At 33.0% G+C, this 12,605-nt stretch overlaps 1 protein-coding gene across 6 annotated transcripts in view; it reads right to left on the reverse strand.

Moving 5' to 3' along the window:
• RICTOR (RPTOR independent companion of MTOR complex 2) overlaps window positions 1-12,605 on the reverse strand; it is an 89,082-nt gene that overhangs the window by 37,043 nt on the left and 39,434 nt on the right. For all 6 annotated transcript variants that reach the window (XM_081131305.1, XM_081131302.1, XM_081131303.1 and 3 more), the window contains 3 exons: window positions 10,285-10,348; window positions 5,105-5,231; window positions 3,885-4,054 (listed from right to left, as the gene is read on the reverse strand). In XM_081131305.1, coding sequence (XP_080987431.1) covers window positions 3,885-4,054; window positions 5,105-5,231; window positions 10,285-10,348 — 361 coding nt within the window. The remainder of the gene's footprint in view (window positions 1-3,884; window positions 4,055-5,104; window positions 5,232-10,284; window positions 10,349-12,605) is intronic.

A 12,605-nucleotide genomic window follows, 5' to 3' on the forward strand; every position in this document is an offset into this window, starting at 1 on the left:
ATTCCTTTGGGTATTTAGTCTGAAAAATCTTTATGTTATCTTTGTTTTTGAAAATCATTTTCTCTGGGTGAGGCTGGCATTATTTTCTTTCCATCCTCTAGAGATTCCATTCTACTGTCTTCTGTTTCCATTATTTCTGTTGGGGAATCAGCTGTCAGACTTGCTCCTTTGAAAGTAATGTCTTTTTTTCTAAAGCTGCTCTTGATATTTATTTGTCTTGGTTTTCAACAATCTTACCATAATGTGCCTACATGGTATTTTCTTTGTATAATCGTATTTGGAGTTTTATGAACATGAAGTTTCATCAGTTTTAGAAAAAGGAGTTTTGGCCATTGTCTCTTTGGGTATTTGCTTCTGCCCATTCTCTCTTCTCCAAAGTCAACAATGATGTTTTATCCCTTCTGTTCTGTTCCTTTCTTTCCCCACACTCTGTGCTTTATTCCCAATATTTTTACTGACTTTTTTCCAGTTTACTAATGGTATCTTCTTGTCCAAAATGAACTTTAACTTCACTGAGTTCAGAATTTCAGGTACTATATTATATACTAGAATTTCCATTTGATTCATTTCATATATTATAATTATCTGGTGAAATTCTCCATTATTTCATCTATTTTCTTCCTCTTTCCTTCCATTTTCTTGAACAAATGAATCACGGTTGTTTTAAAGTCCTTTCCCTCTAGATGCAATATCTGGATCACTTTTGGGAGTTTTTCTACAGAATATTTTTCTTTTTGATTTTCAGTCATATAGTCATATCTTTTTGTATGACCGTCACAGTCAAATTCCTGTTTAAATGTCAAGACGTGCTGAATTTTATAAAAGGTTCCAAGTGATGCTATCTCCATCAGATGATTTATCTTTTCCTCTGTAAGGTAGGTTAAGGCACCTGATCATCTTTTCCTGATCACCGAGTTAAATTGAGACTATGTTGCAATTCTGATAAGATAGAGCACACTTTGGTTTTTCCTGTTCCTGAAGTATTGCCCTCCAGTGCTTTCAATAGGGTTTAGCAGTTATTTTTCTCCTTATCATTGAGACTGGAGTTTTTTCTCATTAAGTTTTGAACTTAGATCTTTAGTTATCCATCCAGGATAACTTCAGATTTTGGGGAATGTCAAGAACAGGAAATCAGTTATGAAATATCCAGTTTTGTCACTTTAGTACCACACAACTGCTAAATGCTCCTCCTGTTTTTCTGATCCCAGCAGAAGCCTATGTGAATTTTCAGCTTCTAATTATATCCTGATCAGTAAGTGGACCCAGGAAAAAAAGCAATTGCATAATCAGTATACACTGCTTCTTAAAAGCCTTTAAACTTTTGCCCATGGCCCCTCCTCCTGGGAGGCCTTTGCATCCTGTGCACTGGAGACTGCAGCATATTCCACCATGCTTTCCTTAGATTTTAACATGGTAGCTTCTGCTCTGCATAGATTCTCATTCAGCAAATGCCTGGAGGGGTAAGTCAGACTTGGTGTAGGGACTTTTGACATCTCTAGGTTTGTCATGCCATAACCCCTAGGACTGTCAAATACTCTGGTCTTCTACCTAGACCTAGGTCATATTTTTAGCCTGTGCCCAATCTGCAAGTGGCCTTAAGGGCATCTGTGGATGTTCAGGGCAACTCTCCAAGTATCTTCCATCCTTAAAACTTCACTCCCTCTAGTTCTTACTGCTTTCACAGCTCTATACTGCTTTAAATTTATGATTTCAAAAACTACCCAGCTCTTCTAGTTTTCCACAGCAGATACTATAAACTACCCTATCCTACTCTGAAGTATAAGTTTAATGTTTTTAAAATTTACTATAAAATTACAATTAATTTACAACCTTTACAGAGTATCTAGTCTATTAATATTATTATATTAAATCTACATTTTTTTTCCTGTCTGAGATCAAAACATATTACATATCATATAAAAGAAGTCAGGGTAAATTAAAAAAAATATTTCTAACAGGAGGAAGATTGGGACCTAACAACAGACCACAGCACTGAAAATGGTTCCTTTGTATATAGAAAAGGCAACCAATTATCAATTTAGAGTGAAAATTGATAAAATATAATTAATAAAAATGAGGACACTATTCTCTTAACAGCAGACTCTACAATGAAGATGATAAAGTAGATGATGATGACGTTGAGTAACATCCAGGCAACCAGTATTTGTTGACTATTTATCATGTGCCAAGTACTAAATATTTTATGTAGATTACAATATATGAAAAGAACCTGGAAATGGCTAACTAATTTTACCTAGGAATAAATTGGTCAAGGACAGGCTAATAACTAGCCCAAATCATAAAGCTAGTAGGTCATACAGCAAAACATCAAAACAGGATCAATATAGTCCAAAGTCTATGTTCTCAATCACTATGCTACTCTGGGGGATCTTATTAAGGAAAAAAACAAAACTAAATATGTAGTTTTAAAAAACAAGACAGAAGCAAAGATACAGTCATGTACTTAAAACGTCTAACATATCATTTGAAGTTTTTTCACTTATATAAAGGCTTCCTAATTGGCTGTACAATTAAATAGGAACAAAAACAGGCCTACACATATTATCTTCCTTTACTGTAATCATCTCTCCAATATTTAAATTGTAGTTTCTCTACTTGGTTAAAAAACAAAACAAAAAAAATTAAAGCTAAATATACAGTAAAATATCAAAAATGCCGGTTTATTCCCAATGGACTACCAAGAATAATGTATTTAAATCACATATTAAGAAAAATATTGTACTTAAATTTGTTAATATGATATAAGCTAATCTCAGTGTTACAATCTCAAATATTTCTAATAGCCCTAAGAAAAACAGAACTATAACATTTAAGACAAGTTTTATATAAAATGATTTCGAGAGACAAACTAGGGAACAATAAATTGTATCTTGTATAATTTCAACCCCAGTACAAACAAATCCTGAGTTTATGCTTACTCTAAATGTACCTATAATGAACAACAATGTAGTACATTCACACAAGTAAACTATTACAATATAGTTTGTGATAATTCTGTTCCAACCTCCACTATCTACTTTATTTTTTTTTACTTCACCTTTACTGTTGAAAGTATTACAGATGCCTCCCCCCACCACTGACTCCCCCTACCTCACACCCACACCCTGCCCCAGGCCCTCACTACACTATTGTCTGAGTCCAGGGCTATGCATATATGCATATAAATTCCTGGTTATCAAAGAGTGTATATATAGTAGCCTTATTATTTTAGACTAACTATAAAAAACAATGAATTAGTAAAAAATGAATAAATAAATTTCTTTAAAGTATATATGGTCATTAGTTGCTAATGAGTGCTTCTAAGTTCACAGACTTTTAACAGGGTTTAAATAAGTAAATGGTTACAGAAATTAACAGCCATATTGGTCTAGAAACATTCAATATAATTTTTTCCATTTGTACAGAGGTAACGCACTGTATTAAATATGTAAGGTCTTAATCTACATGGGTTTGATTACAGAAACTAATAAAGTAGTTTCTAAATGAAAATAAACAAATAAATAAATAAATGGTATATAATTAGCAGAAGCTATTCACAAACAAGATATTAAAGTCTTTAAGAAGAAATAGTCTTCTTAAATAGGTAAATATCTATGTAACCTTACATGTGCTTTAATTTGCTTAGTAAAATTTTCATAGTTAAAAAAATAAACTTCACTTTACACATGGAGGAAATATTTTGAGAATAGCAATATTTTTCAATTCATTCCAAACTACATGAGTTATAGGGTACTGCTGGGAATAAGCCAGTTATTAGTAAGTTTAGGTTTGATAATGCTGCATCTACTAACTTTAGAATTTCAAAATAAGAGTTGTATTTAAAGTCACATTTTAAAACTAGAAAAGAATATTAAAGTTCCTACCTCTAATTCTACATCAGCTCGCACATACTGTCGGGTCTTTGGATGATTAAGGAGGTGCAAAATTGTAGTAATGAGGGCCTCGTTTATTCGACTTAACTGGCAGTCAATCACATTTTTCAGGATGGTGTTTAGGCCACCTCGAAGGGCCACCACCTCTGGATTCTGAAGTGCTATAATAAAGAAGAAAAATTCAATATATTACATAGGGGATAATTAATAAAAAGTAATGAGAAATCTGGGATTTTATTCTAAATTTCCTTTCTGACTTGAAAAACTTAGTCAAGGACAGTGAAAAGGGAATGTGGATAAAATGTATCTAATAAGAGTCACTAAATATACTTCCCAAAACTGATTTTAATTTTTATGTCTCTGAACTGTTTTTTCATATCCTTTGTTCATATTTTACTGGGTTTTTCTTTCCTACCAATTACAAGGACTTTTTTATGTAGTGGGAATATTAGCCCTTTATGTTTCAAATCTTTTATTGGATTTGTAATTTTACTTTAGATTTTAAGCTGATTTCAAGGTCAGGAACTCCTTTACTTCAAAGATCAGGCACTTCTTTGTATACATGCACAAACATGAAGCTGAACTTTTTAAATATGTTGTTTGCCCATGTATTTATTTGAGATCTATCTTTCCTATCGATCTGTATATAAATAAGTTATTTACTTATTGTGTTTGTTACATTTATTTTTCCTTTGTTCTGGCACTGTAGCATGTTTTCTTGCCTCTTTATAATAAAATCTACAACTGCTGAAACCTGATTTTCCTTTGTAATTCAAAATTCCTCTTCCTCACAATGATTAGTAAATATCCATCCACTTTTCCCCGTTTTTCCCATTTAACTCTTTAATCTTTTTGCATTTAGAATTCTTTTTAAAAAATGTATGATGGACTGTTTATTGTTTTGAACTCACATCAAGATATAGTATAGTTAACTAATGTCTGATAGCCAAACTTTAATAAGAGATTTTATTGTAATTACCAGAATTTGGACAATTCTTATACACTAAATTTCATGATGAGAAAAACTTTGAAATTTATACTTTTCAGGTCACTTAGAAATTATTTGTTAAATAGCAAGTCCTCTACCCACTATCAGGAATGTCCTACTTTTTCATCTTTGTACCAATAACTAAAGAATTTATGTTAAAGGCATTAAGAAATTTTACATATTCTTTCTAAAATACTGTATTTTTATTATTCAGAATTCTAACCTAGTTCACAGATAATAGCAATGCATGCTCGGACCATTCTGTCTCTTTCTTGAAGTCCATCATTTCCAACTGCTATTAATGAGTTGGCCACAGAGCTAGGAAACAAGGAAGCATTCACAGTAATCATCTGTAATAGGGAGAAATCAGAAAAAGAAGTTACTTACTTCATAATACATTTTTAAAACCTACTTTGTTTGGATTGAGATTTCTAAGGCCATAGAGTATTTATGAGATCCGGGCATCAATTTTAATCTTCTTTCACATAAACATTTCAAATAATTAATATAACTAATAATTGATGCAATATTAGCCCTATAGTAATGCTAATATCATTACTATAAAAAATGTGTTGGCTTTTTCCCCTAGTGGCCCAGACCATAAATTAGTTAACCAACAAGATGTAATGTTTCTAAGATACTAAGTTCCTCTGGAATAGAACCTGTATTTTAAATAACTCGATACCTAGACAAAGGATATTAGTGGGAACAACAGCTGTCAACATACTACTATACTACTGCATCCCTGACTTCCTTCTCCATATGCCCATTAACCTCACTGTCTCTACTCTCCTCCCCAGCAAACTCAGTGACTTGGCTCCTCATTCTTTCTCACCTTGCTGCAATTGATGCTAATAATCTCCCTGTCTCTAACCATCACTTGTTGCTATTCCAAAACGCAAAGTTAATAATCTATAATCTATTTTTAATATTTCAAAAATTATGATATAAATAGTATGTATCTGGTAATAAACTTTGGGTGAATCTCACTTTAAATGAGAAGTTTAACTGGCAATAACATATTTGGAAAACAGAAAATATGTAACACATATCTTCAGTTTGGAAAACAGAAAGAAAACAAATTATGTAGTTAATGACTATTTAATAAATAAAGGCTATCTGGTAAATGAAGTATTTCAAAATAAGTCCCTGAAGTAGGAGTAAAAGAAAATGGTTTCTTCTATTTGGGTGGTGATAAAATATTGGGGATAATTAACCTGTCCTTGATGTTACTGGATTTATAATCCTGTTGAAAAATAAAACTTGTGCTGTGAAGCAATTAGAGGATGTGATATAACTAAAGATACCCATATAAGTCCTATAAAGGGGTCAAAGGAAAGATCTGTACTGGCTAGAGTACTTACAAATGCTTTATGTTGTTTAAGAAGCATTATGTAATATTACAAAGTTCAATTGAAATGATAGACACTGTTCCACAACCATAAAATAAAGAGATTTCCAATAACTATAGAATCTATAAAAGTTTTCACATTCATTTCTTAATCAGTCTTTTCCACTCATCAAAAATTTTGGAGGAGGGAAAGAAAGGGAAAGGAAGTATAGAAAACTGATCTTTCTGGATGAGAAAATTCTAACTTCTTACGATATTAATTTGTATTTTAATACTTACTGATCCATTATTACGCTTATAAGGAGCAAATGAGAAAAATTTCCCCCCAAATAAAACTAAATGTATTCTGAAAAGAGCTGGCTAGGAAGCCAGGCCACGTGGCTTTCAGAGCTAACTCTATCATTAGTAAACTGTTATCGTGGCCAAATCAATCCTCTCAGTGCTTCTGTTTCCTCATGCGTAAACAAAGGATATGTATAACGAGGTGGCTTCTAGAATTTACATATAAAATCCTACTCTATGAAGCTCAAGTGCTATAAAAAGGATACCTATAATTTTTTTAAACAAATGAAATCTCTCATTTTCCAGGGAAATATATGGAAAGAAACTCTTAAACTCTGTGCAAATAAGAAAATACAGTTCTCATAAATCAATGAGAACGCAACAAAAAAAAAGTCATAGAATTTATCTCTACTGAAAGAAAAGTTTAATCATCTTTTTAGGCATGATAGGACAAACAGATATAAAACAAATTAAAGAGTAGGTAATAATTTGTAAACTGCTATAAAGGAATTAGAAAGACAGAGTTCTCTGAGCGGGAATATCTGAAATTTGAACTGAAACTGAAAGATGAATATAATGTAGAAAATGGTAAAAATGAAACAAAAAGAGTAGCAAAGAAATAATGATCATAATAGTGGTAGAGGGCAGCTTGACCACACACATAATGGCATAATGAGACAGGTCATAACTGGTAGGACTGAAAGTTGGCTCTGAATGCCAAGGTAAGCAGATTGTGTTTAATACCAAGAATAATTGTGGACCAATAAAGATTTGGCAATCTAAAGAACTAAGTTCTTGCACTGGATATGCCAATATCTTGCTGGGAATCAAGGCAAATAATTTCCCTAAAGGAACTGCTTTTCAATTGTAAAACAAAACAAAACAAAAAAACCTGATATATTAATCTCTTATTACACGGATCAAAAAATGATACATGGCCCTAGCCAGTTTGGCTTCGTGGTTAAGAGTGCTGGCCTGCGGACTAAAGGGTCCCAGGTTTGATTCCGGCCAAGGACACATACCTAGGTTGCAGGCTCAATCCCCAGCCTGGTTGGGGCATGTGCAGGAGGCAACCAATTGATGTCTCTCTCAAATCGATGTTTCTCTCTCTCTTTTTCCCTTCTGCTCTGAAAAGCAATGGAAAAAATGTCCTTGGGTGAGGATTAAAAAAAAAAAAGAAAAAAAAGAAATGATATATGAAGAAAATAATTTACACTTTAAAGAGAATAAAGAAAAGCAACAGGTGACTGGTGAAAAAACTGTACACAAAATTAGAAAGGTAAACAAGGAAGGATCGCTTAGACTGGAGAGACAGGGGAAAAAATAATAGATATTGAAAAAGAAACAAGAAAGCAAGCAGAAATCTTCCAAATGATTGAAGTAAATGAAAGAGAAGGAAAAATAACGAGTATTCCTTATTTACTCATAGAGCAAGTTATCCTAAAGCAACAAATATTTTTACTTTTCTTTTAAAATATAAAATACTTTTACAAAAAAACTTAAAACTTTTTTGAATTCAGCATACAAAAACCCTCAGTGACCTAGCAATTATAGTATTATCATTAATTTTTACTGTATCAGTTGCCAAGATGTTACTGAAAAAAAGAAATGTTTACTTTTGTTGTTAAAAGTACTAATGAAATTACAGTTCCTCTGGCCAATAGAGGCCACTGTTCATTCAGCAGGTGTGCTTTCCCCATCACTGCTTTCAGCTAAGCCAAGGAGGAACCTTGTGCCCCAACTTTCCCTATATTCTACCACCAGGCACAAGCAACTTTTCTGCTCTTAGTTTCACAAATAGTATCTGCCAGAAACTACTATGTACCTTCAGAAGATAACACAATAGAATGTACTTTTGCTGTGACATTAACTAAACTGTTTTCAAGAGTTTGTTTACTTTTATTGGCTATTTTATAAATTGCAACTCGTATAAAAATTTTACAGAATTGAAATATTCTCTAAATGACTCAAAACAACTGAATTTGTTTGGAATTCATTTGAGGCTGTCTTTTCTTCTGAATTTCCAGGGCAACAATTCTCAAAGAGTGGTCCAGAAAACTGAGGGTTCCTAGGAAACTTTCAGGGGTTCTACAAAGTTAAAATTATTTTCATAATAAAACAAAGAAATTATTTGTCTTTTTTTCTCTCATTCTCTCACAAATATATACTGAAGTTTCCAGAGGCTCCCCTGCATGTGAAATCACAACAGATTAAATGCAAAAGCAAACAGGATAACCCAGCAATCTCCTATCAAGACAAACACTACAGAGATTTGAAAAAAATCTAACATAATGCCACTATACTCATTCATTTCCTTTTTAGCAAATATAGTTATTTTCATAAAAATATTATTTATGTTTACATATGAGTATGCTATTTTTAATATGTTAATATATTTTAATTTCTCAATTTAACTACTAAAATATGATAAATATTGACATAACTCTAATAACCAAAAAGTTATTCTAGGTTCTTCACAGACAACTTTGGCTTTTTTATCTTGAATTCTCAAAATCATGGTGGTAGAATAGAGTGTATGAATAAACAAAAACATAAATCTAATTTTTAAATTTAAAGAGTCTAACCATGGTCCCAATATAAGTTTACCAAAAACAAAACTCATAATATCCAATACCACTCTTAATAAAAATTGCAAACATCTCTTAAGACAACTCATCCATTTACTTCTTCCTCACTATGTTCACCAGTGGATACCATTCCTAACCACAAGCTAGACAATTGGCAGAAAAGGAAAAAGAGGGAATCTAGTTAACTCAGCATTGCATGTTCTGGAGCATGCAATGAATTCCAAGGTGGGGAAAGAGAAAAGTTACAAAATTTAATTACTATATACTTCAGATGTTTTTACATCCAAACATATACTTCATGAGTCTCACGATGTTTAGAATCGAACATGATACTTAAAGATAAACATGATAAAACTCTTACACAAGCTATATCCTAACAAAGTTAACACTCAGTTCATTCTGTTCCTCTGTCCTTGGGGCGTCACATTACATTAAACAACAACAAATTCCTTGAAGGCCTCTCATTATAAGCATTATGAATTAACCTTAACACATTCTCTTACAGGGTTTTAGATTTTGGCCTTACTGCAACTGCCTATATAGACTGCATCCAAATTCATCTTCAAAACAACTAACTATAACTATTTGTGACATCCATTTAATAGTATTAGCTCCAAGCATACAATTAAGAAAAAATCAGGGGAAAGAGCAAGTAATCCTCTTTCTCAATAACATATCAAAGTGGTAATTTCATTTACATGTCTACTAAAGGGAGAAACAGTCTTTACAATGAACATTTTATAAAAAATATTGTTCTAGGTATACCCAATCACATAGAATAATTACACAAATACTTATGCTCACCTCAAAGTTTAATAGACCTATTTAACTCACATATAATTTTAACAATAATGTTTAATGAGAATTTAGCCTTTAAGTTTTTTTCCCCCTTTATAAGCATCAATATGAGAGTGACTGAAACATCCATCAGTTGCCTCCCTCACGCACCCCGACTGGAGATCAAACCCACAACCGCAACCTGGATCGTGCCCTGAACAAAAATCGAACCCACAACCCTTTGGTGTATGGGATGAGGCTCCAACTAACTGAGCCATACCAGCCAGAGAGAAAATTTAGCCTTTAAACTTTAATAGAAAGATTTTACAAAATAGTCTAAATCTTAAAAATGTAAAATAACAAGAAATCCATAAATCTGCCTTTACTCTTAGACATGGAGCATACCTTTCTGACTAATCGAAGTGCTTGTGTCCTCTCTACCTCGTTGCTCTGCTGTATGTCAATGCACCTAAATAATACACAAAATAATTATTGATAAAAGTCTTATTAACAGTTTTTGGTAAAACAATACTATTACATCAGACTCATATTTGTAATGTCAATATGGTATTTAAAAATTTTAATACACATGAATTTGTAGTACCAGCTGATATTTATTAGCTTACATATCTCTAGTGATAAATACTTGTTATAATAAAACATTTCAAAACTACTTCATTTAACACTACAGAAAAATAGGTAGAATATAGCAAATAATTCACAGAATTACATATGTCTATACAGAAATAATAAACACAGAGCCAAGTACCGGAAATCTACTGCAAAAAAAATTCATGTGTCTGATAAAATTCAGATATTTTATAAAAACTGTGAAAGGAAAATATTTTAAGCCTATGGTTTAGTTTGTGATTTTAACCAGGGCCTAAATTTTATATACAGGGCTGAGCAAAAGCAGGTTTACAGTTGTGAGTACGCAAAACAGTTTATACTTGTATTATTATTTATTTTTATTGTATTTTTTCTATATGAAAAACTGTAAGCCTACTTTTGCCCCATATCTGTATTATGACTAAATTAAAAATCTTATGTACTAGCCACAATTCTATTTTACCAAAATATAATTTGAAGTCTGAATGCACTTCAAAAATTAATGCTCAATCAAATATCACTTAATTGATACTTCTCCCTAAAATTTATTAAATAGTTCCATTTCCAAAGTCTGAGTTATGTTGAAGAATAAGTCATTTTCACTTACATTTATGCAGTTCATTATTCTAATCAATACATATAGTTTGCCATTCAAAACGCACTTCTTCTCTCTGTATATAATCAATCTAGAGCAATGTTATTAAAAAGTAACAGAGAATTCCACTTCTGGTCACAACAGAGAGGCTTGGCTCAGAACAACCCTCCTGCCAAAAACTACTACAAAGGTTGAACAAACTACTTTGTAAAGCCTCTGTTAAAAGGGCAATGGGTAATAAACCCTGGAAAGAGAAGCACATACTCCACATCCACCCCAGGCTTTGTCCCTGGGGGTCTTTGTCAACCCCCCATTGTAGGGAAATAGAGTCATAGCAGACACTAAAGTATTGCTGGACTAGAGGGACAGGCTGAACTTTAGGGCAGCACAGTGGCTAGAACTTGAGGGGGGGAAATCCCATAAAGAAGAAAATATGGGAAAGTAAGTACAAATCTGCATGCAATCTCCTCCAAGGCACTTGCCAACTTCTATGTTGTGCAAAAGCGGGGTTAAAATCCAAGAAAGCAAGCTAAAAGCTACTGATGAGATGCTAAGGAATTGAGCAGGTATTTCAGCAGGTACATAATACTCTAAGATAGACGTTAGGCCTCAAGTCTGGTCAAGGTGAAGAGGTTCTACTGAATATCTACACTTTCACTTGAGATCCCAAATAGCCACTTCCTAGAGCAAAGGCAAAGCTAAAACCACCAGCGTGATACGTCAACATTCCAGAATAAACCTTAACTCTCTTAGGGGAGAATGACATGATCCAGAACCAAAAATTCTGAATATACAATGTTCACATCCAATCAGATAATAATATAAGATATGCTTTAAAACAAAGGGCCAAGTGAACAAAAAGTAAGAAAAGAAAATGACGACAGAAATGGAACACAGGCGATTCACATATGTGAGTTTTCATGCAGAGCTCTATAAATGACCAATTAATATGGTCAAGAAAGTAGAAGATGACGAAATAGATAGAGACCTAGAATCTTTAAATAAGAGGAAAATAAATCACAGAGATACAATAACTAAAACTAAAAATTCAAGAGACTGATTTACTAGCAGGATGGAGGCATTAAAAAACACACACTGGAGCACAAATATTAACAACAAAGGATGAAAATACAGCAAGGGCATCAGAGACACGTGGGACAGTGACTGGACGAACAGATTCAATTTATGTAGCTGGAGTAACATACAGTAGGAAAGAATATAACGAGAAAACTTTTAAAGTAGCCAGAAAGGGAAAAAGACGTATCACTTACAAAGGAGCAACAAAAAAGAGAAGTTCAACAGGTTAAAAAAAACAAACCAACCAGAAGACACATTTGAAGCACTGAAAAATAGCAACTGGTCAATTAAAAAAGCCTTCAGCCTGGCTCAGTGGCTGAGCGTTGACCTATGATCCAGGAGATGCCAGTTCGATCCCAGTCAGGGCACATGCCCGGGTTGTGGGCAGGATCCCCAGTCGGGGGCATGCAGAGGCAGCTGATCAATGACTCTCTCATCATTGATG

The sequence above is a fragment of the Miniopterus schreibersii genome, assembly GCF_964146895.1.
Source record: "Miniopterus schreibersii genome assembly, chromosome: 3".
NCBI lineage: Eukaryota > Metazoa > Chordata > Mammalia > Chiroptera > Miniopteridae > Miniopterus > Miniopterus schreibersii.